Below are 25,304 nucleotides of genomic sequence, written 5' to 3' on the forward strand. Positions count from 1 at the left end.
GAACAATTATGACATCACTGGTAACTTGATGTGGTCAGCATTTTGGAAAAACGAAAAAAAACTTTGGCCCTCAAAATCTACAAAACTTTTTGATGGAAAAGAATTGAAACAGCTCATTATCAAGTCCTCCGCATGAGGAATAAGGGCTGTTAACCATGACATAGTCAGTCCCTTCATGATGATGTCAAAATTCGACAAGTGCAACACTTTATCCAAACATGAAGAAAATTATTCAGGAATACCTGTGCAACGACATTGGTATGGATCTGGGGTTCGAGTTTCACTACGAGGGCAAGCTCTCTCGTTCCTCCCAAACACCAGGTCCTGAGGTCACCGAACACAGAAGACTCGGCACTCCAGTGGGTTGCTAAGCAACCATGAGTGCCGATTGGTACTGCCAATCCGCAGTGTTACGCAACTTTGCATGGTACCTTACGTGGGGGGGGGGGGAGGGTGTCTCACGTCCTCGATGCATACTCTGGTTTACTCACTGAATTAGGTGTGACCGAGCGGAGTTGCGAGTGCGCACCAGCTAACCAGAGCAAATTTTGTGGGGAAAAACTACCCAGCCAATGACGTAAGAACCACACTGGACCAGTGGATGAAAAGACAGAACGAAATGGGTGCATTCACAATGTTAGCAATTTATTTATAAAGCAAGGGTGAGGAAAGGCATGTGGAACAATGAAAGGTTTAAATACAAAAGCATTATGTACAGCAGGGGAAAGCAAGGATTGATGAGATGCAGCAAAAAAAAATGCAATTATATACAAAAGAGAAGACACGGGGCAGATCTAAATCAATCAAAACATCTACAATCTTAATTATGCGAACCCAACAGCCATCATCAAATACCCACTCAAGGAAATTGGAAAGCAAAGAGAGATGAGGAAAAGCTTGAGGTGTTGACGACCTGTTCTTGTTGCTGGCGTGGCCGACGGCCCCACGCTTCCCAATGAGGAGGGGGAGGAGGGAGAAAAACTGAGGTGTCAACTGTGCATGGTCAGAGGATGTGCGATGATTGGCAGATGAGGTGTAATGCAAAGAGAAAGGTGTAAAGATGTAGGTCAGAGGGTTTTGCAAAGAGAAAAGAACGTGTGAGAGGATAGACCACCAAGAGCGGAAAGAAATCTGTTTGTGTAAATGTTTATGGTGTCGAATTGGACTCCGTCTGGCGTCGGGCTCTTCCGCTCGGTCATGGACTCTCTTCCAATCCGTTCCACCACTCATCTCCAAGAACAAAGAGTGACTCAGATCACAAGAGAAGAGAAGAGAAGGGTAGGCGGGCTAGAGAAGAGAGCAGGCCAGAGAAGAGGGCGGGCCAGATCAGAGATTTTTCTTTTATACTTTGGTAGAAGACCGAACATACCCTGAAGACAAAGTAGGTTGTATCAAACGGGGGTAGCATTAAAGCAGGGCAACTTGGAACCCGGTCGTATCTGACTGCAGTTGTAAAGTGGCCCGTCCAGCAATTATTATTATTATGAAAGCCAATATGACTTTGGTCTGAATCATCGTTGTTGCCATGGTCGTGTTAACCCGTGTCTGCATGAGGCGAAACACAATATCACCTTGACAATGGTATATTGTCAACAAGGCAATAATTCCATTGTTTTAAGAACTGTGTTGCACTTATCCTTTTATATTTAAAAGCAGACGCCCCTGGATGTTGGTACAGAAATGATTTCATCAACCAGGGTAAACCTTTCGGAAAGCCATGAAGACTCAGCAAATTCTGGGGAAGCCAGAAAGGATGGTAAGCATTTCCTTGTTTATACCGTATATATTTCCTGTGGCTGGAGAACATAAAAGAACAATTCAATGAAAAACTCACTCTCTTCCTGTGCTTTTGGCAAAATGTGTTCTGCAAGTGGATCACGAAAGTGCATTTCCGAGTTGAATCTCCGCCGATGATACATCAGCATGCAAGTGCAGCGGTGTGTAATTATGTGCGTAACTGTGTATGCTGGATTGCTCACTTGCGAACACACTCGATCTCAGGCAGTTATTCCTTGTGGCTGTCATCCCAAACAGTCGATTTCATCCCTAAATACATTGACGTCCAATCCGATTTTAGTCAAGATGCCAAACAGTGATTTCAGGGCAAAGCGTTCTTGAGCATTATTATGAAGTTTTTTGGTTGATTCATCATCTCTGAGCTATCCTGAATCAGAATCAGTCGGGTGCCAGACTCGCACCCTTGAGAAATATTTTGTAGAGGCGAAAAACAAAATGGCCACCACCGACTTTCGATAAATTCTGTTTTGGGCTATATCTTCACTTCTAATGCACTTACACACACAATTTTGGTGTCTACGACTGTTTCATGTGACAGACAAGTGAAACGTTGATGATTCTCTCAAGATTGGAGGAAAACAGATGGCGGAATTTGAATCTGAATGGCCGACAAGCTTCAACAAGACACGAACCAAGAAAGTGACCCTGATGACTTCGACCAAAAAGAGCATCAAGCTGGATGGAAGGCCAGTATACGATACCGAATTAATCTACACCCGAGTCATACGTCTCCAACAATACAGGGATATTGATATCAAGGATGTCCTCTCTTACGAACTGATCGCTGTCCCAGCTTCCTTGTTTGATGAGAGCGGTGTGATGCGGGCTCAGTCTGAAGCAATCCTGAAGACGAAACTCCGAGTTGAGCAATCAAGTCAAATCCAAGGTGTTCCAGATGCTGTCATCATCAATGGATGCACCGTGTTATGGACTGTACATTGGCCCACAAATGGTACAGTTGAGGATTATGTAATCAACTTCATGGGAACCATCAAATACCACCTGGAGTGTTGTGACGTATACCTGATTTTCGACAGGAACATCAAAATCAGCACGAAACAAATGACGAGATCCAGTCACGCAGGTCATGATTCAAGTCGAAAACATCAACTCAACTTATACACAACAGTTCCAGTGCAAAAAGTGGTCCTAAATGTAGCCTACAACAAAGTACACCTGATCGATTTGATCTGTCAAAATCTGATGACCCACATTGTGGACAACCAGACCAAACTGGTGATCACTGGAAAAGATATGACACCAGTACAAGTATGGAACAATTCCACTCTCCAGAGACAGGATCTGAAAACACACAATGAAGAAGCAGATGTCATCATCATCCATCACTGAGTGAGAATTAGGTCAGGTGTCAGTGGTGACTCACACATCAAAGTGGACTGCAACGATACAGATGTCTCTGTCCTGTTGATTCATTTCTTCCTCGAGGAAAAGATGACTGTGGATGTCAGTATGGAGAGTCCGTGTGCTGGGAGGGCGAACGTCGACATTCACCAAACAGCACTGAAGCACAAAAGCATCGCCAAATATCTGCCTGCTGTGCATGCTCTGACCAGATGCGATACCGTGTCGTATTTGTTTGGCATTGGAAAGGCCACAGCGCTGAAGGTACTAATGGGCGGACATCATCCCACCTTACTTAGTCAGCTGGAAGCAGACGAGGAAAAGATGATATCTGAGGCAACTACCTTTATTGCTGCCTGTTATGGTTCCAAAGTCAAAGGTGATATGTCCACAGACCGGTATCAGTTGTGCAAGTCTAAGATGGCCAACTCCAAGATTACCTCTGCTCCAAAATTGAAGTCATTGCCCCCATCGCATGATGCCTTTGTTCAACATGTACATCACACTCATCATCAAGTCAGTATATGGAAATCGGCCACTCAGTCAGACCCTCCGAACTTGGATCCCATCAAGTATGGATGGCAAGAAGGTGAGGACGGTGCGACGTTGTGTCCAACGACACTTCCACCTGATGTGTCTGCTGCACCAATCACCATTCTGCAGCTGATCAAGTGTGGATGCTCCACCAGCCGGCCATGTTACACCGGGAGGTGTGGTTGTGTGGCAGCACAGATGTCATGTTCGATGTTTTGCAGTTGTAATGCTGGATCAGACTGTTGTAACGAACAGACAAGGGCAAGAGCTGCTAATCACGACGCCGATGATGAAGATTGAACATAATGTCGAACATTGCATCCTGAACAAAGTTAATATTTGTTTGCCGAAAAATAAAAGCCAATTTCAAAATCATATACATGTACATACTTACTTTAAGACATAACCCAAAGTCATAGTCAACTATCCATATGTATCTGGATATATTTGTGTAAAAATCGTATTCCAATATAATCATCAATTCATTGATCATTGCAAGTAAGTTACTTTAGCTGTCATTGACTATTATTGTACGTAGTGTAATATTAATATTTGAGGGTTCGTCAAATTCAATTTCTTCCTCGAAGTGATCAGTAGAACTGCAAAATAGCCATTTTCATTTTCAAATGGTGGCCATCTTGAAAATATGAAACAGGTCTTATATATACACCTTCATTTTTATCATTATCGGATTCCTTCACCATGAAAATATAGTAGTAGACACCAAAATTGTGTTTGTAAGTGCATTGGAAGTGAAGATATAGCCCAAAACAGAATTTATCGAAAGTCGGTGGCAGCCATCTTGTTTTTCCCCTCTAAAAAAAATTCCTCAAGGGTGCGAGTCTGGCACCCAGCTGATTTTGATTCAGGATAGCTCAGAAATGATGAATCAACCAAAAAAAAAAAAAAAAAAAAAAAAAAAAAAAACTTCATAATGACGCCACAATATGCTTTTTCACATTTCCGCTGGAATATTTTCGCAAACATTTGAAAAAGGTGATCTGTGGACCACATCTCTAAAAATTGCACAATTCGTTAAACTGGCTGGCTGTTGGCCGATCTGGATCTTCACCAAAATCAAATCAGTTTGTCCTTGTCACATGCACAACCTGCCCACCAAATTTCATCCGTGTCCGTCCTCAACTTTTTGAGATATCAAACAATCAAGAAGAAGACGTCGTGCAGATCACGATACTTGTAAAATCAATTAAACAAATTTAACCTCAAATATAATTGGTGGTTGAATACAATGACCAAATATGAATCTCCTCTTCAAATTCCAAGTGAATCAGATGAAAATTGAGGATTTTAGAAATCTCACCCAAGTGGTTGAACTTTGGCCTATGCTGACCTTTTGACTTCAAAAACAACAGGCTTCTTCCTTATGACAAACTCGACCATGTGCTGAACTTTCGTGAAGATCGGTTTGAAATTTTGATCTGTATGAGAAAAGGACAGACAGACAGAATAACAAAATCGACTGACCAATACACTTGAAAAATATTCGATTTTGCAAGGAACAAACAAACAGACGGAGAGGGGTGAAAACATAACCTCCTTCACCTTCTGTGGAAGAGGTAATGATTCAGCCTGGTGGAGGTGCTGAATATATATGCTTTACCAAGTGCCATTCTTGTTCCCCTCACCGAAGGAGAGGGAATTGTATTGGGGTCCGTTTGTTTGTTGGTTTGTCCGCACAGAACTTTAATGTTTTCTCCAGAACTGCTTGTCGGATTAAGACGAAATTTTCATCACAGGAGCGACGACTGATGTGGAATGTTTTATTTTATTTTTTGTATACATTGTCGAGGCTCATATGAGAGAGAACATACAACGTGCAACAAAGGAGGGCAGGAGACAAGAGAGGACAAAACATGCAGAGATCTGTAGAAGGTAGAGGAATGGAGCGAGGAACACAAGGTAAACAAGGTGGACACCTCAGGGACTTTCAGGTCCTTACATGACAGGAATCTTTTGTGAAGGAAAGCAGGGAATTTGAAGGAGATGGGTTTGGGGTGGATTGATGGGATAGAAATGATCATGGTTTTGGATCAGTGAAGACAAGAGGTGTTGGTGAAAATCTGTTTTGAAGATCTCGAGGGAAGAGTGGGATTGAAGAGAGTGTGGGAGTTTATTCCAAAGGTGAGAAAAAAGAGGAATGAAAGAGTGAAGGTGATTGTTCATTGGAGAGAGGAGGACATTGGGACCATACTCTGTGCAGAGCGTTGGTTCTGCTTAAGCAGTCTCCTAAGCTATTGGGCACAATCCTGGACAGGTCGCCACTCAGACAGTGTACCAGCATGCAGATACCTGGCACTCATTTTGCTGATCTCGGAAGGATGACAGGTTGAGTTAACCCAACCTGGTATTAATTCAACAGTGAGCGGGATTTGAAGTCAGGATCCTGGGATCCAAAGTCCACCACCCCAACCATGAAGCCAAAACCTGGCATATTGGAGAGAGGGATGACTTCAAAATTATATTAGTCTTGTTCTGGGCAAGTCCTCTTTGCTGATCATTTTACGCATTTTTTGTGTTGTACCTGGGGGTCTTCTTTTATTCCAAGGTGTTTGAAGGATGCTTAGTTTTCTAGTTGCTGTGTTATCTGGTCTTTTTCTTTTAGAGATTTGTTGCATTCTCTACTGTGTGGAACTTCATGTGCTGATTCAAATCGCGTTTTAGAGAGGAACCTTTTTCACATTTGGAGCATTTTTAAGGATGCTCTCCTGCATGGATCCGCATATGCACATTCAAATGGTCTTGTCTGGAGAAAGCTTCATCACATGTGGAACATTTGTTGGGATGCTCGCCTGTGTAGCTCTTCATGTGCTTCTTCAAATGGACTTTTTCTGAGAAACCTGTATCACATGTGGAGCATTTGTCAGGTCACTCTCCTGAATGGCTGTTCATGTGCTTCTTCAAATGATGTTTTGCTGAGAAACCTTTATCACATGTGGAGCATTTGTGAGGTCGCTCTCCTTTATGGCTGTTCATGTGCTTCTTCAAATTGCCTTTTTCTGAGAAACTTTTATAACATATGGAACATTTGTGAGGTCGCTCTCCTGTATGGATCCTCAGATGCTGAATCAAATTGCCCTTTTGAGAGAAACCTTTATCACATATGGAACATTTGTAAGGATGCTCTCCTGTGTGGATCACCAAATGCGTATTCAAATGATCTTTTCGAGAGAAACCTTTATCACATGTGGAGCATTTGTAAGGTCGTTCTCCTGTGTGGACAATCATGTGCTTATTCAAAGTTTCTTTGAGTGAGAAACCTTTATCACATTTGGAACATTTGTGAGGTCGATCTCCTGCATGGCTCTTCATGTGCTTATTCAAATTGAATTTTTGAGAGAAACATTTATCACATGTGGAACATTTGTGAGGAAGCTCACCTGTATGGACAATCATATGCTGATTCAAAGCTTCTTTTCGAGAGAAACCTTTATCACATTTGGAACATTTGTGAGGACGCTCTCCTGTGTGGAGCATCATATGCACATTTAAATGGCCTTTTCGAGAGAAACTTTTTTCACATGTGGAACATTTATAAGGACGCTCTGCTGTGTGGATCCTCATATGCACATTTAAATGGCCTTTTCGAGAGAAACTTTTGTCACATGTGGAACATTTGTGAGGACGCTCTCCTGTGTGGATGATCGTGTGGATATTCAAAGCGCCTTTTTGAAAGAAACCTTTATCACATGTGGAACATTTGTGAGGACGTTCTCCTCTGTGGGTCCTCATGTGTATTTCGACATTTCTTGGTGAAGTAAAATCTACATTGCATCGATTACACTTATTATGCATTTGCCTTTCAATAACCTCTTTGCGTTTGTTTAATTTAATATTGATCTTTGTGCTGTTTTCACCAGACATACACTTATATTTTAAAGGCCGTGAATCTTGTTCTTGGGATTGTTTCTTCAAAATGGATATCTTCTTCACTGTGACACCGCTCCTGGATCTTATCTGCCCAAGTGGACTTCTTTCTTGTTCTACAAAAACAAAGAACAAGTTATTTTACGGTTTTTTTGTCAAACTCGAAATGCAAAATATTTCATCATTTAAATTATTTTTTCAACCCTGAATTCAAAAGATTGAATGTTCATTTTGTCGATTTCTGCTCACCTGTTGCAGAACAGACAGGACTGCCATTTGTCAAATGAACATTTGAATCTTCCTTTCCAGAAGAATATCTTAAAGTTTCTGAAATGGATGAACTGTTGTGTCGTCTGGATTCCACATTTACAGGAGAGACATCACCTGAATACAATGAAGGAAATGAAGTTTAGAACACTGCCAAATATAAATTCGGTCAATCGGTGGGATGCAATGGACGTCACTTCCGCTGTTAGAACGAGGCTCCATAATGCTGCCGCCATTACAGGAGAGGAACCGACGTGTTTACAACGATAAATATATTGTTACGGCGGTGGAAATTCGCATTACACCATGAAGGGCCCATAGGTGAGATAGCTCTAAGTACATGTGTAGTTAGCCCCAAACCCGTTGTTTAGAGGGAATTTAGGTGATTCATTCGGGCTGCAACGCTTTGAGATAGCCGTTTTTCTGTTCTGTCTTTATTTTGAACCAACCACATCTCAACCGCCATCATACAACCACCAACCACAACGCCGCTTCACAACAACCACAACCACACCTGCCTCTCAACAACCACGCCATCCTCACCACTCCGCCAGCAACCGTCAACATCTCCACGAACACAAAAGGGGAACAACAACAACTCCCACCCCGGTTTCTCTGGTAAACAAGAATGGCGGTTGGAAACTCAACTCCCGCCCCAATTTCTCTGGTGGAATGTTCCCCCCCCCCCCCGCGTGCCGCGAAGGGAGGGGCGGGGTGCCGGGGAAATAAAAGGGCACACGGAGGTGCCGCCTGAAGAAGTCTGGTCAGAGGAGGTCAGGTCAGGGCGGTCGGTGAGAGTGTCAGTATCAGTCGGCAGTTCATGGTCTTCTGCCCGTCTGGGTCTTGGAGAAGTGGTCCGTAGAGCGACCCGCTCGTTGGAGCTTGTAGTCGGTGGAGAGTCCGGACGTCGCGGAGGGGACGCGGACGGGAGGTGCCGCTCTGCCAGCTGTGTTGCGCGGACCTGCGCGTTCATACAAGGAGCGCCAGAGAGAGCTCGCCCACCATCGCACCGCGAGGGCGCAGGTAACCTGCAATGGTCTCGTGGGACTCGTTCGGTCTGCCAAGTCCCACGCCATAAAGGCCCACGGGCCCAGTCTGCCCCCTTGTTTTTGAGGGTGGCCTTTTCTTTTGTTTTTGTATGGATCTTGTGGCGCCGTGTCTTGGAAAGTAGAACTGTATAAGTGTTGCCGTGTGTACGCGTTAGTCGGTCGTATTACATTTGCTTTTTGTGCAAAATTGTTTAAATTGCTATATGTGAATTTTTCATTCCTCTATGGCTGTATATGTGTGCTCTCCGTGTGTCGTGTAAATAAAGTGCTTGCATGTTGAACTGTTCCCGTTTCGCTTTGTCTTTTCTCCATTGACCCTCCATCCTGCTTCACGTAAAGGGTTCGTAGCGGGTGCAAGATCCCGGTAATTAAACTGAACCGTCGAGGTCGACGATAACACCGCTCGGTTATCCCGATAGTACGGAACGGGCCGCCCAAGGTACGATCGCCCGGTTTACCATCCGCGTGGGTACTTAGGTAGGTCGAGTTTGGCGAACAACCCTATACTACGCGGGTGGCCGATTGGCACGATTGTGGTGAGGTCGAAAGGCCCACTCGTGACTGGCTCCGGGCGATAGTTCCCGGAGGGTCACGACTGAATTGTCTGTCCGGTGGGCGACATGCTGCGATTCGAGTCACGTGGCCGTTCGCACGCCGGTGGGCGCAAATTCGCAACAATATATACGAGCGGGAGTGTGGAGCAACCATTTCAGAGGTTAAGAATTTCCCCATTCTCGACTCAGTGTAACCATAAATTGATGTGTTTAAGCTGCAAAATAATTTTGCGAACTCAATCCTTGACTTCCAGTTCGGGGATGTTTTTTGTTTTATTTTTTACAGTTGTTGATCAAACTTGTCACTCCTTCATGCTGCATCTACCAAATTAAAGCTTATTGTTCCAAACCGGAGCCTTTGTGTTTTTGTTATATCTTCGTCCATGTGATGGGTCAAATCCAATCATCAACACAACCCTTGTGAAATGATGTACGGATGGTAAAGAGGCGTTTTGAGCACTGTGTGTGTGTGTGTGTGTGTGTGTGTGTGTGTGTGTGTGTGTGTGTGTGTGTGTGTGTGTGTGTGTGTGTGTGTGTGTGTGTGTGTGCGCGCGTGTGTGTTTTCAGTGACTCGGTTCGACTCACCAGACACTTCAAACTCTTCATTGACTTGAAATTCTTGTTCTTTTAAAAGCTCGACTCACCAGACACTTCAAACTCTTCATTGACTTGAAATTCTTGTTCTTTTAAAAGCCTTTTAAAATGCTTCACTTTCCTTATTTTTCCATGGAGTACCCCACCTTCACAATCATCTATTCCTCTTCTTCTGAAGAATGTCTTCATTGTCCAATTTGAGAATTTGGCATCAGCATCCCTCCACTTCATGTCCCCTCTTTCTGCATCCCTCCTCACCCGACCCTCTCAATGTATCCCCGCCACACCCACCAACTCAATGCTTCCCCTGGAAGCACCCCCACCCCCATATTCCCAACTCACACCCTCTCATCTCAAACTCAGGTTAATCCTCATCTCACCCCCTCCCACATTCCACCGAACCCGCCCCTTCCAACCTGGAACTTCTCAGCCAACGGTCCTCCCCCGTCCCTCACCATCTCAACACCTTCTCCCTGTCCCTCACTGTGTGTACCTCAAACATCTGAGGCCTCTGCTCCATCCCAACAGATCTCACAATCCATGCTGCAGCTTACAGCCAAGACATTGTCAGTGTAACAGAATCATTTCTCCCATCGGATGTCCCTCACACTGTTCATGCCGAGACGAGGAGCAAGCAAACCACTTCCTTCATGTGGATAACTTAAATGTGCTGTTAAACATGGAACACTTTGGAATGTCATGTCATTTCAAATTAAAAAAAAACATTGACTTGGTATATCAAGAATCTAAACGTCTTCAGCAACACAAAATTGTTCCAAAAGAGATTCCATAAGTTACAAGAAAAAACACATTCATGGTTGAATAACAAGGTATTTCTTGTCGTGCTCGTGTGTATAAAATGGTGACTTACCAGACTTGGGTGTTAATCCATCATCCTGACAGTGGAGGTTGCAAACATCACTGAAACAGATTCTCTGGAAACCAGGAACATTTTCCAGCTGCACATTTTGGAATCCAACAAACTTTTGGCAGAAACTGGAAAGTTCTCGAATAACATTGTCTAAGTTGACGAACACACTTCCCAGCAGAGAAGATCCTGCAAGCTGGACAACCTGCGGCTTCAAAAAAGATTTCACAAATTTACAGAAGTCAGCGTACATTGCAAATTTAAATTTCTCTTTGGTGAGAGAGAGGAGCTCTGTTCGCAACGAGTCGGAGTCTGTACAAGCTTGAAGAACCTTCCGATTCTCAATTCCAAGTACATTGATCACTGCTTGGGCTGTTTCTGCTCTCAGACCTTGTGATTGGAGCCATTCCAAGAAGTTGTCCATTTCCCCGATGACCTGCCAGGGACACAATGCTGATGTTAACAAAGGAAAGGTTGCTCATGTTATTTTGTTTACTGTGTATTTTATCCAATCAATGTGTGGTTTTACAGCCAGTTTGTAGACCCCACCTGGACTGGCAGGATGGCCTTGAGGTGGGCACACTTGCCTCCGAGTTGTCAAGCTTGCGTTTGAATCCCGACGTGGCTATAAACTGTCACCATGGAGTTTCACAGATCGTGAAAGGGATCAATGTGTGTGCCATCCTTCAGATGAACGTTCAACTGGGTATCCCCTCTCACAGCAAAGACCCCACGGCATCTTTCTTGAAGAGTAGGCGAGCTTTCACTGGCACACTGGCCAATTTCCAAATTTCTCTCTCATTTGCAGGGGGCACCACATCAGTGGCACAGCCATACTCGAAGAAATGATGCAACCAGCAGCCACTGCAAACAAATAGAAAGAATGATAAATGAAAGAGCCCCATCACCACCTCACCTCCACTCATTCCCATTGCTCTCCAATTATTGTTTCATTAATATTCCTTTTTATCAATGTCCGTAACCAAAAAGGCAATGCATCAACAGGAACACCAAGGTTGCACAAAACAAGGACAAAACAAACAGAAAAGCCATGGTTGGGAAGAACCTCTTATTCCTTTTCTTCTTCCTCATTTACCTTTCATGGACACCCAGCAGGACTGAATACAAAACCTGCCAAATGGCAGAGGAGCTCGTGAGCCAAAGCCATCCATATCTGGGGCTAACTGCGTCGGCGGACATCCTCCTGCAGTCGGTTGCCTTCCCGAGGAGGTGAGTGGCAGGATTTGCACTCCGGCCACCAAGAAACACTTCGCTCTGCAAGACACGCTGTTGTGTGTGTTGGGGTGGTGCTGAGGTGTCATCCACCAGAGTCTCCTCAGGTTAACCTGAGGCTGTTCCTTCGGGTGGGTGCTGCAATGTCCAATCCTGATGAGATGGGGATGAGCCAGGCATCTGCCTGGGGGATGGCCAGACAGCTACCCCTGGAGTACTGGTGGAAAGCTGAAGCAGCGACGTGCTGTGCACATTTGAATTGCCACCTCCTGTGCCAAATTTCCTTGTCCTGTTGTACACTACGTGGCCAAAAGTATGTGAACACCCCTTCTGATTGGTGGATTCAGCCATTTCAGCCACACCCATTGCTGACAGGTGTATGAAATCAAGTACACAGCCATGCAATCTCCATCGATAAACATTGGCAGTTGAATGGGCCGTACTGAAGATCTCAGTGATTTCAACGTGGCACCGTCATCGGATGCCACCTTTCCAACAAGTCAGTTCGTAAAATTTCTGCCCTAAAAGAGCTCTCCAGTCAACTGTCAGTGCTGTTTTTGTGGAGTGGAAATATCTCGGAGCAACAGTAGCTCAGCTGGGAAGTGGTCAGCCAGACAAGCCAACAGAATGGGAACACCGAATCCTGAAGTGCGAAGCACAGAAAAATTGCCTGTCGTCGGTTGCAACACTCACTACCGAGGTCCAAACTGACTCTCGAAGCAACTCCAGCACAAGCACTGTTCGGCGATAGCTTCATGGAATGGGTTTCCATGGCCGAGCAGCCGCATACAAGCCGGATCACCATGCACAATGCCAGGCATCAGCTGGAGTGGTGGAAAGCTCACCACCCTTGGACTCTGGACCAGTGGAAATGGGTTCTCTGGAGTGATGAAACACGGTTCACCATCTGGCAGTCCGACGGACAAATCAGAGTTTGGCGTTGCCAAGAGAACGCCACTTGCGCGAATGCATCGTGGCAACTGTTATGTTTGGTGTAGGAGGAATAATGGTCTAGGGGCTGTTTTTCATGGTTCAAGCTCGGCCCTTTCATTCCAGTGAAGTGAAATCTTAACGCTACAGCATACAATGACATGCCAGATGATGTCTGCGTTTCCAACTTTGTGGCAACAGTTTGGGGAAGGCCCTTTCCTGTTTCAGCATGACCATGCCCCCGTGCACAAAGGGAGTTCCATACAGAAATGGTTTGCCGAGATCGGTGTGGAAGAACTTGACTGGTCTGCACAAAACCCTGACCTCAACCCCAAACACTTTTGGGATGAATTGGAATGTCTACTGCAAGCCAGACCTAATCACCCAACATCAGTGCACGACCTCACCAATGCTCTTGCAGCTGAATGGAAGCAAATCCCCACAGCAATGTTCCAACATCGAGTGGAAAGCTTTCCCAGAAGAGTGGAGGCTGTTATAGCAGCAAAGGGGGGACCAACTCCATATGATTTTGGAAAGAGATGTTGCACAATCTGGTGTCCACATACAGTACTTTTGGCCATGTCGTGTATCTTCCTGGCAGGCTTACCCAAACCCATTTCCTCGGTCACCTGCCCCTAAATCTGGCCCTGGCCCCACCATCTCTATGTAATAACAGGCTAATGCTGTCTGTCTGGCAATTCCTGAAACACAGAAACACTCATTGGAGAGAAAAATTTGAAATAAAAGTTGCTTCAAAATAATCCAAAGCTGCAGGAAAATTACAATTTTTTTCAATCAGATTAAAAAAAAATTGAACCTGAGTTGTGTCGAAAGCCAGGTGGTGCAGAAAGGGTGGTGGAGAAACCACCTGGGTGGTGAAGGAAGCAACAGACCGCCGCCTCAATATCTTTGCTGTTAAATATTGTTACGGATCTGGAAACCATATGCATTCAAACATACAGATGTCCCAAGGGTCAGTTATTCCGTGAAGTACATGTGAGGCAGGGCCCTTCCTTTTGTCTAGTGGGAGAATCAAAGGTGTGCGTTGCGATGCCCTTTTAGGTAGGTTATTACATCTAACGACCATCCAACAAACCATCTTACAACCGTCCAACAAACCATGCAACGAACCCTCCAATGATCATTCAAGAAACAAACCAACAACCAACCACGGTACCTTCTAGCGCTTGCAACCCTCGCCTCACTGGCACAGCATACAGGGCAAAAACGTCCAGTCCGCAGTTCCTATTCGGCTTCTCCAAACGCTCCAACTCTTGAAGTGGTTTCTTCTTGGCGGATCCAGACACGCCTGAAGGGGGCGGGGTTTTCCCGGTCTGACCGAGACCCTGCCCAGAAAGGGGCGGATCCGTTGTGGCCCTGTCCATTCGGGGCGGACAGTGATGCGTGTTTCACCGAGCCCCCGCCCCGTTCGGGGAGGTCCATAAAAATACGACGCGATCCTCAGAGTGAAGAGTTTTTTGGAGGAGTTGAGTTGGTTGGTGTGCGTCATGCGGTTTGAGCTGGAGTCTGGGGCGTTTGAATGGAGTTCTGCATTTGGCTGGCATTCGTTGGAGTTTTCCTGGGTCCCATCCGCGACCCTGATCTCTGCCCTGGGACTCCGACTGCTCCGCTCGGGATCCTCCACGGGTAAGAGCCCCACGTGTGTGTGTGTGGGCCGAGCCGCACGACCATTAGCAGGTGCCGCACCGCAGAGCACCCCCTCCCTTCAACGTGCAGGTACCCAAGCGAACTGCAACCCGCAGCTCGTCTCTCCCTCTCTGGCTGCGGGTACTTTTAATAAACCATCTGAGTGTGCGTCTGAGTGTGCGTCTGAGTGTGTGGGCCCGTCTTGCAAGTGGAAACTGTCTAAGGGTTTTTGGACATTGTAAATTCTTGCTTGTATATTCCACGATAAGTCTTGCTCTGTGTCTTCTTTATTGTAAATAAATTACTGTAGAAATGTTCCCAGTTCATTTCCGTCCTTTCTTTCATTGGTCCAGCATGGTTCGGGTCTGAGTTTTAGCCGGGTCTTTGTTCCCGTAAATCTGCTCATCCCAGCCAGCACGGTTTTGGCAGTTCCGCTCGACAACCCCCGAACCGTAGTTGGTAGTCGGTAGTTGGAACTCTACCACAGTCGGTTAAGTGACCCGGTAGGAGCAAGACGTGCAGAGGTCGTGGTTCCCCAGTCGTCGAAATCGCGTCGTTAATTAGGTAAATTGGTTCTTGACAAAAAGACCCGATGCTACACGTTGGGATATTGGCGTCCACGGTCTGTTGTGACCCGCCGCCTCACGAAATTATCTGGAGTGACGGCCCACAATTCCGGGGAGTCTGGTGGGAGACGACGTAACCTCCCCCAAGGGATGATTTTGATACTTTCGATGACATTAAAAAAATATGATGATTTTGGAATTGCACACGATAGATCTGTGCGTTTAATCATTTGCTGGTTCGTCCATCCATTTGTGTGTGACATTCCTTCCACCCGTGAAAGATATCATTTGACTGCAATGTTGGTCAGGTCAAAGGGATCTACAGGGTATTAAAAGGTATGAAGGTCGAAAGAGTAGAAAGGGGTCTCAGGGTCTTCAGGGTTCGAAAGGGATGAAATGGATTGAAAGGGTCTTAGAGGTCTCAGTGCCCCAAAAGGTGTAATCGGTCTTTGGTCTCAAAGGGATCTCCTGGGTCTTAAAGGGTCTTGAGAGAAAAGATTGGGGTGATTATATGCTGATTAACAAAAGCACACTTGGTAAACCAAGCACAGCATGCCAAGTCTGAACATCACATCATATCCCTCACTGGAGGTGAGGTTTCAGGAACATACTCCAAGCAGGATGAAGATCGTTCAAATAGTGCCACAGAGAGGATGGAAGATAAAATAACTTGGTTGTTTTTAACCTTCCTGAATCTTCTCCAAATACTTCCAAAGGTTGGCAGAAAGCAGACTGAAAGCCTGTTTCAGAATTGATCGAGATTGGAACACAGGGAGAAGGAATACATGTAAACAATGTCCGAAGGTGGTGGGGTGGGTATTGGACATCACAGGAACATGGGCCGAGTCGCACTTGTTGAGCTAAAAGATACATTAATGAAAAACAGAGTCCTCCAAAGCCTGGTGTTGGCTTCACGGTTAAGGTGGCTGGCTGAAGATATTCGGGTCTTGAGTTTGAGCTCCTGTCAGCCATTGAATTAACACCAGGTGGGGTTAACAGCCCGTCATCCTTTTGAGGACGGCAAAATGAGTAACAATGTCCTGGCAATAGAGGGCACTAAATTAGCAGCACAGTCATGCCCCCCAGAAAATGATTCAACCAGCAGCCACAGGCTACACACGATAGCTCACTCGCTTGGTCTGACAGCCAGTCCGAGGTAGAGTCTGGGTCGTTCCATATTATTTCCATTTCCTCATGATGGAGCTCACTGTGCTCTTGGGAACTTTCAACACTCAAGAAATTGTTTTATCCCCTTTCCCAGATCTATACCGCCTCACAATTCTATCTCGAAGCTCTACGGACAGTTCCTTGGACTTCATTTTGGAGTTTCTGCTCTGACATGAACTGTCAACTGTGGGACCTGATATGGAAAAGTGTGTTTCTTTCAAAATCATGTCCAATCAATTGAGTTGGTCACAGGTGGACTCAAATCAAGTTGGAGAGACATCTCAAGGATGATCAAAGCAAACTGGATGCACCCCAGCTCAATTTGGAGTGCCAGATCAAAGGGGTTGAATACTTATTGACTCAAGAGATTTCAAGCTTTTCATTTTTCATAAAATTGTAAAGATTTCCAAAAACATGTTTTCACTTTGTCATTACGGGGAATTTTGTGGAGATTGGTGACAAAAAAGAATTAAAATTCATCCATTTTACATTGAGGCTGCAACACAACAAAATGTAAAGGGGTGTGAAGGTGAAGGTTCAATTTGATCGGTGCGATCCGACTGGAAGCAGTTGGAGTTGGGGTTTTTGCCTGCCGGAATGTCTGAGATCACCTCACCTTGCCTGCTGGCGCTCGTTGCCTTGTCCGCCCTCGTGCTGGTTGGTGTCCGTCCTTCACCCTCATCCCTGGTGCTTGGAGCGGCCTCGTGTTGCGGGTTTGAGCCCCGTTACCCTAAAATCATCGAGAACCACACGAGGTGGACAGGTCCAAGCAAGCTTCTCGTCTCTCAGCCCATCTTCCCACCGAGCTGACGGGGCAATAAAGACCTCGAGGTCCATCTCTTTCTGGGTATTTGTGTGTGCGTGTGTGTGTCTGTGGGCCCCGTCTATAAGTAAAAACTGTGTAAGTGCTTTCTTTGCTCATTGTGCATTGCATTTCTTTTAGACGGTTTAACTCTGCTCTTTTTGTGCTCCCCTTCCCGATTATTGTAAATAAATCCCCTCTTGTTGAATGTCCCAGCTCGTTTCTGTGCTTCTTTCATTGGCTTAGCACGGGTGCATGTTGGGAAATTGGGAGACGGTAAATTGTCCATTTGGACAGACGGGCCTTGGTAACCATCCGCTCGGGTTACGCACAGTAACGGCTCATCCCGCTCGAGCCCTGTCGAGGGTGTGAATTCCCCGGTGGCTCGCCGCGTGGGTTTTTAGGTATTTTGAAGTTTGGCAATTAACCCCATCCCACGCGGTTGAATTACACTGAACAACAAATTTCAAAAATTTTTTTTTACTGGAGATGTGTAAAGTGATTAAGACTAATTTGGGTACGCTGATTTCAAAAATCATAACCGTTTTGCTGTATCACGTCAGGATTTTCAGGAACAGAAATATTCCCATTGCCTAGAAGTCAGGATTTCAATGAAATTTACATATGTCTTTAACATGTCTATTTCGTACAATTGTTGTTAACTTGTGTTATATTTCTTTCTTTCAGATAAAGATGAGTAGGCGTTCCTGTACCAATCATCCTGACAACTTCTGTTATGTCTGTGGTCGGTATACCAAAAAAGATCAACAGCGAAGTATATCTACAGCAGTGAAAATGAAGGCCGCCTACTTTCACTACTTCGGGTGTAAGGTGGGGTACCAAGAACAGAGCTGGGCACCACACATCTGCTGCACAAGCTGTCACACAACCTTGACTCAGTGGTTGGTGGGCAAGCGCGCGAGCATGCCATTTGCGGTGCCCATGATATGGCGTGAGCCGCAGAATCATCATGATGATTGTTATTTCTGCTGCACAAGCATCGCCGGCTTCAACAAGAAGAATAAAGGTCACATCAAGTACGCTGACTGCGTCTCTGCTCGTAAACCTGTGCCTCATGATGACGAGAACCCCGTTCCAACACCTCCAGCTGATCAGAACATAGCTGTAAGCAGTGGTGAAGAGGATGGTGATGATGAACCTTTTGAACCCGACACTCAACAATCACACCTTCTGAACCAGGGAGACTTAAATGATCTTGTAAGAGATCTCTCGCTGTCAAAGGCGAAGGCAGAGCTGCTTGGATCAAGGCTGCAGCAGTGGAATCTACTTGAACCTAACACCAAGATATCCTTGTTCAGAGCACGTCACAGAGACATAGCTGAGTTCTTTGAGATGGAAGACATGATGACATTCTGCAGTGACATCAACGGTCTGTTGAAAGAACTTGGGTGTGATCACGATCCTGCAGACTGGCGCCTCTTCATCGACTCGGGGAAGAACAGCTTGAAGGCTGTTTTGCTCCACAATGGCAACGAGAAACCATCCGTCCCACTGGCTCACGCGTTCGGCATGACAGAGACCTATGAGACTATGCGGCAGCTGCTTGATTCCATCAAGTACAATGACTTCAACTGGCACATCTGCGGAGACTTGAAAGTGGTGGCGCTGTTGTTAGGGCTGCAGTCAGGCTACACGAAATACATGTGCTTCCTTTGTCTCTGGGATAGCAGAGACGACAAGAATCACTGGACGAAGAAAGATTGGGAAGAGCGAAAAGAGCATGTACCTGGTCGACACAACGTGAAGCATGTCGCCCTTGTCGACCCAGCCAAGGTTTTCCTTCCACCACTCCACATAAAGCTCGGCTTGATGAAAAGTTTTGTATGGGCAATGGATCTGAATGGGCGTGGGTTTTTATAGGGCGTGGGTTTATACCTCAAGGAAAAGTTTGGCAACACCTTGTCGGAGGCCAAGATCAAGGCTGGTGTCTTTGTTGGACCGCAAATCCGACAGATTATGAAGGACGAAACTTTTCCGACAACTCTAAACCCCAAAGAGCTGGCAGCGTGGAGGAGCTTCAAAGCTGTGACGGACAACTTCTTGGGGAACGAGCGCGCGGACAACTATGAAGAAATAGTGCAGCAGCTGCTGGAGTCCTTCAGGAAACTTGGCTCCAGGATGTCCCTGAAAATCCATTTCCTACACCAGCACCTGAACTTCTTCCCTGACAACTTGGGAGCAGTCTCGGACGAGCACGGCGAGCGATTCCACCAAGAGATTTCACTCATGGAGACGCGTTACCAAGGGCGGCACAACCCGAACATGATGGGCGATTTCTGCTGGTTCCTGCATCGTGAAACTGACACAGAGCAGCACAAACGCAAAGCCAAATGCCTAAAGCATTTTTAATTACATTCTAGTGGAGTTTTTCTGTAATTTCTATAATTTTGAAGCATTCATGATGAAATAAATGAATAAATGAATTTTTGTAAATTTCATTGAAATCCTGACTTCTAGGCAATGGGAATATTTCTGTTACTGAAAATCCTGACGTGATACAGCAAAACGGTTATGATTTTTGAAATCAGCGTACCCAAATTAGTCTAAATCACTTTACACATCTCCAGTAAAAAATTTTTGTTGTTCAGTGTTATTGGCGATTCACGGTCCTGTAAGGACCGGTGACTCTTGGAGGTATCCGAGCATCACGATCTAAGTTCCGGGTGTTTGGTGGAGCCGACTCTACTGCTCCACCTAGCGGTCGTGCTCGCCGCCGAGACCCGGCACCACAACAGTATTTCCATGTGCCGAGTGGTATTTTGAGAGACATATAGTGGGGCAACTTATCTAAATATAGTATAACAATTGTACATTTTGTGAGGAAAGCACCAAATTTGGCACACTAGTAGCCTATCATATTATGAACAGATTTGGATCTTGGGCCATCTCAAATTCAGCCGCTGATGGCTGTGGCAGCCATTTTTCAAAATTGCCACCAGTGGTTACTGTTATGACACATATCTGCTTTACTGGAGAGGAATGCAGGTTGATAGTGAAAGTTTATTTACTAATAAAGGTCCAATAATGGTCAAAGAAAGTAACAATTTGATTTGGTTGAGAGAAAAAAAGTTAAAGTGGACAAATTAGTCTTATTAAGACAGATTCTGAATGAAAACCAATGATAAACATTCATAGCACTCGTGGCTTGGCACATGGTAGTAGAAGTGGTGTGTGTGCATATTGACCTCTCTCATAACAGCAGCTGGCCTCCCTCAGGAACGACGTGGCACTTTTGTCACTGCTCCACATCGGTTGCCAGACGAGGGATGGAAACCTTGAAGCATTCTTTCGTCATGAGAATCAAGCGTGTCCTCCAGCTCTCTCCGATGGAGAAAGTCTCCGTCTTGGTACGAAGAGTGATCTCCTCAAATGCTTTGAAGAGTTCTCCAATGCCCAATCAGAGGCTCCTGATACCACCAGCCTAGTTCTTGATGGGGCAGTCATTGGCCAGATGCTGAAGCCTGCGGTAGCCAAGAACTTTGATGACTATGCCCAGGATGTCTTCATACCGTACCTGTCAGCAAAGCTTCAGACTGTGTCACGCCTGGACCTGGTCTGGGACCGCTACGTTGCTGATTCACTGAAAGGCAGTGCAAGATCAAAGCGTGGAAAAGGAGTGCAGAGACGCGTGGTCGCAACAGCAGTTATACCTGGAAACTGGCAGAACTTCCTCCGAGTGGACACCAACAAGACCGAGCTGTTCAATTTCTTATCAGAAGCTATCTTCAGGTGGTTTGACCAGGATGACAAGCAGCTGGTTATCACTGATGGAGAGGCAGTCCTGAGCAAGCCACCGCTGCTAGACCTGGCCTTGCTCGCCCCATGCAGTCACGAAGAAGCTGACAGTCGAATGTTGTTGCATGCATCCATGCAGCCAACCATGATCACCACAAGATACTGATCAAGACAGTTGACACCGATGTTGTGATGTTGGCTGTGTCAGTGGCCCAGGGACTGCAACCACAAGATGAATTGTGGCGAGCATTTGGCACTGGGAAGTGTTTTCGGTACCTGGCAGCCCACGAAATAGCAGCTGGCCTAGGACCAGAGAAGGCACAGGCACTCCCAATGTTTCACGCTCTGACTGGGTGTGACACTGTATCTCGCTTTGCTGGACATGGTAAGAAGACTGCTTGGACAATCTGGACTGTTCTGCCAGAACTTACAGACGCACTGCTGAAGCTATCCTCTGCACTAAGTGGCATACCAGACGATGTCATGCACACCATCGAGAGGTTCATCATATTGCTCTATGACAGAACCAGCACGTGCAACGACATTGACAAGGTCCGGAAGAAACTCTTCGCGAAGAAGAACAATATGCAGCTGATCCCGCCAACCAAGGCAGCTCTGGAGCAGCATGTGAAGAGGGCGGCCTACAAAGGAGGCCATGTGTGGGGTCACACACTGCCACCAATGCCAGAGCTGCCTCCTCCATCCAGCTGGGGCTGGGTCAAGAATGACGAGGGGTGTACGAGCCACACTGGACGAAGCTACCCAAAGCAGCCCACACCTGCTATGAGCTAGTATCGTGCAAGTGCAAGAAGAGTGGTCTGAAGCGTTGCAAGTGCAAAAAGGCCGCACTTGAATGCACAGCTTTGTGTGTGTGTGAGGGAGAGTGCTCACAAAATTGAGAGAATATTAACAGAGCAGACTGTGTCACCGATTCAGAACATTTAAATCAGACAATTCTCGATCAATTTATATGAGTGAGATGTTGGTATTCATATGAATGAGACGCAGCCCATGATTCGTTTGCAACCATGCTCAACAACCACTGACTTTATATAAGCGATGTTGGTATTCATATCAGATGCAGCCCACGATTCCTTTGCCACCATTCTCAACAACCAATTTCTATGAGTGAGATAGTCATCCGGTACAACAAATAATTAGCAGCCATCTTGCAAAATGGCGGCTATCTTTAAACTTGAGGTGGCTGCAGGTTATGTTTTTCTTAATTCAGCTTTTAATAAATGTTCAAACCAATGTTAGAGTGAAATTATAGTAACCGCAAGCGCCATTTTGGAAAATGGCTGCCACAGCCATCAGCGGCTGAATTTGAGATGGCCCAATATCCAAATCTGTTCATAATATGTTAGGCTACTCGTGTGCCAAATTTGGTGCTTTCCTCACAAAATACAGAATTGTTATGCTAAGTTGCCCCACTAATACGGCGTGGCCCCACGGTGTCCATACGTATCTTTTTACAACACGGCAATGCAGAGTGAATGACGTGGTGAGGTGAAGGGAATGACGAAGTATTACGTAAGCAGCTCGATCATGTGTGGTGCCTTCGAATTGTTTTAATTCTAATTGATTTAGTGTGTGTGTGTGTGTGTGTGTGTGTGTGTGTGTGTGTGTGTGTGTGTGTGTGTGTGTGTGTGTGTGTGTGTGTGTGTGTGTGTGTGTGTGTGTGTGTGTGTGTATAAACGAGATGTGTGTTTAACATTTCCCTTGGTGAGGCTGCTCCCACTGATTTGTCATTAACTTTTGGTGGAAAATCCACTGAACTGTTTTTTCGTAATTTATTTCATTCTTGTGTATTAGTCGACTGACTGCCTGGATGCAACTGAGGTCGTGGCTCAACTGACATGGATCCGTGACCAAGGTTGTGGATCCTTCGTTGGGAGATGTTCTAGGCTGAAAGGATTGAAACCTCGAAGACGAACGGTGCCCAGCTAATGATCCATGCGGTTTGTGTGTTTGCACATTTGTGTGTGAGTGTGTGTGTGTGTGTGTGTGTGTATACATATATATTCATATGGGGCCCCGTAAGGAGTGATGTAAGCAACATTTTTTTATGATATGATGATGATAGGCTCGGATGATAAGGTAAGGGTTTAAATAGTGCTATCTGGCATGAACTCCAAAATGGAGTTCATTGTCATCGAGCATGAACTACAAAAATAAAAATATATATATACACACACACACATGTGAGGATTTGTACAATTTCTTATTAGCTTTGCTTGTTCCGAACTTCCTCTTAGCTTTTAGCTGTATTGCTCGCTTTTAAAGGCTTGTTGTTGATCAAATATACTCTTGCTGGCTGCTAAGAAAAGAGAACATTGGAACAGTGTGTGTAAAAGATAAAATGTGGTTAAAGTGTTGTGAGCGATGAAGTTTTATTTAAAAGCCATAGGGATTTTGGATAAATTGGGAAATAACAATTGTGAATGTGGAATATATTCCGAAAGTGAAGTCCATTTAGGAGGCTCACTATCGCCGGCATTCTGAAAAAAAATGCCTCTATTTGTCAAATTAATTCATGAATCGTTTGATTTGATTTTAAAAGAAAATATTTTATTGTCACAATGATAGACCATCAAGCTGTTTCAGCGAGATTGGATGAATAATGTACTCAAAAGGTGGAGTTTGAGAAGCACCAGCTGAGTGAGGTGCAGGGCACAGCACCACCAAACAAACTGGAGAAACTATTGCAAGACGTGCGAGCCAACCGAGTCGCTATAAAGGGAAAACTGAATGCTCCATGGAGGTCAAAGGGGAGTTGAATTCGTATGAGATGGAACTGTGGCGTCGTCAGATGGACCATTTTGCGAATGTGGTTCGCTGTAAGTCTCTGCTTGGCAGTGCAACACATCACCCTAACTTGGAGTTTGTTGTCATCAGGGAGCAGACAGAGGGAGAGTACAGCTCACTTCAGCATGAGGCTGCAGAGGTACCGGTGGAGTTTTACCAGTTGGGAGCTAACAGCGGGTATCATGTCATGATGCTAATAGCAGTTTAAATCTCCCATGCCTCCCCCACAACAGTGATAAAGATTGGGAAGGTTTTACCAAGATAGCTGCATGTATGGACGGAGTGTTTTGAGCTGCAAATAAATGCTACTCAACTTCGACAAATGATTTGACAATTTTTGAACACCTGTTTAAAAACAGAGGTTTAAACTGTATTTATTTGTTTTGATAAAGAAATGGATTTGTATTTAAAAGGTCAGAGGACATGATGAGATGGCTAGTGTATGTGAGTTGGATAGATTGCAGCATGTTGCTGTTTTGGTGAGAGAGAAATGGACAAGATGGACAAGGTCAGAGATTTAAAATGTTGATGGAATTCTGAATCGTGATGAGAGAGATTGGTTACACATTATTTTTCCAAGATATTAATTAAACAACGTTAGCATTTGGTATTGTTTAAGCTGTTTGGAGATATTTTGTAACCATGTTGTCAAGCTTTTGATCACAAATGGATGCTCTGCAGCCAAAGTGTGGTCTGCAGCTCGGCAACTCGATGTCACGATGGGAGGGTGCAGAGCTGAGAGCCCGAGAAAGACTTCCAAAAGAATCACCCTGTGACTAAAATAATAGCCAAGCTACTCTTGTTTAATTACTCCTGTGAATTAATGTAAGAATGTGCAACCGAGCTTTGAATTATTTTGGGAATCTATTTTGTGAATTATAATAACCGAGCACACCGGTGTGTTTTGCACACACTGAGCAACAGCACACCAATGTGCTTTGAACTGTGTTGTCGTGATGAACAAGTGATACACGTGATAATGTATGCATGTGATATTAATCAGAAGAGTGATTTTCACACACCTTTTTACCGGGTCGATTGTCAAATACATAAACATGGAGAACTTTCAGACTCAGCTCATTTAAAAAAAAAAAAAAAAACACTTGTTTTGATATCACAAATTGAGAAACCTTTGATCATACAAGTCTCATGGTCCTAATTTAAATGTATTGGGGTCCTCAAGTGATAGAGTAATGATTGGTTATATCACAGTAAGGTTATTAATAACTTGTATTTATTGATTAATATATTGTCAATCACTGTAGCTATGGACCTTGTTGATGTGTTAATTGAGGATAGGGAATAGTTGCTGAGAATTGAATCAAGATATATATTAAGTTGAAGTACTTACATGATATTGAAAGAGGGTCTGTGTTATTAAATTGATCGACAGATTTGGTCAACATTACAAATTAGGAATCATAAGTTAACTGCAAGGCAAAATCAAGTTATGAGGGAAAGCAGCATGCTATTTACATAACCAGA

General features: G+C 45.0%; 2 protein-coding genes across 3 annotated transcripts in view; both read right to left on the reverse strand.

The window, feature by feature from the left end:
- The window catches only part of LOC147029234 (uncharacterized), a 113,195-nt gene that overhangs the window by 19,889 nt on the left and 68,002 nt on the right, over nucleotides 1-25,304 (reverse strand). The gene's annotated exons all lie outside the window — the stretch shown is intronic.
- On the reverse strand, nucleotides 625-17,701 carry LOC147029235 (uncharacterized). Of its 2 annotated transcripts, XM_085876453.1 has the most exons (6): nucleotides 12,007-17,701; nucleotides 11,460-11,774; nucleotides 10,914-11,346; nucleotides 7,828-7,962; nucleotides 6,681-7,694; nucleotides 625-6,595 (listed from the first exon to the last, which is right to left on the reverse strand). In XM_085876453.1, the coding sequence occupies exons 3-6, from the start codon at nucleotides 11,332-11,334 to the stop codon at nucleotides 6,528-6,530; spliced, it is 1,638 nt and encodes a 545-aa protein (XP_085732579.1). In that variant the 5' UTR covers nucleotides 11,335-11,346; nucleotides 11,460-11,774; nucleotides 12,007-17,701; the 3' UTR covers nucleotides 625-6,527. The 2 variants fall into 2 exon arrangements, with proteins under 2 accessions (XP_085732579.1, XP_085732578.1); XM_085876452.1 differs by having other exon boundaries at nucleotides 625-7,694.

Source organism: Eptatretus burgeri, chromosome 4 (assembly GCF_056783735.1).
Source record: "Eptatretus burgeri isolate ZD-2024b chromosome 4, Ebu_testis_v1, whole genome shotgun sequence".
Taxonomy (NCBI): domain Eukaryota; kingdom Metazoa; phylum Chordata; class Myxini; order Myxiniformes; family Myxinidae; genus Eptatretus; species Eptatretus burgeri.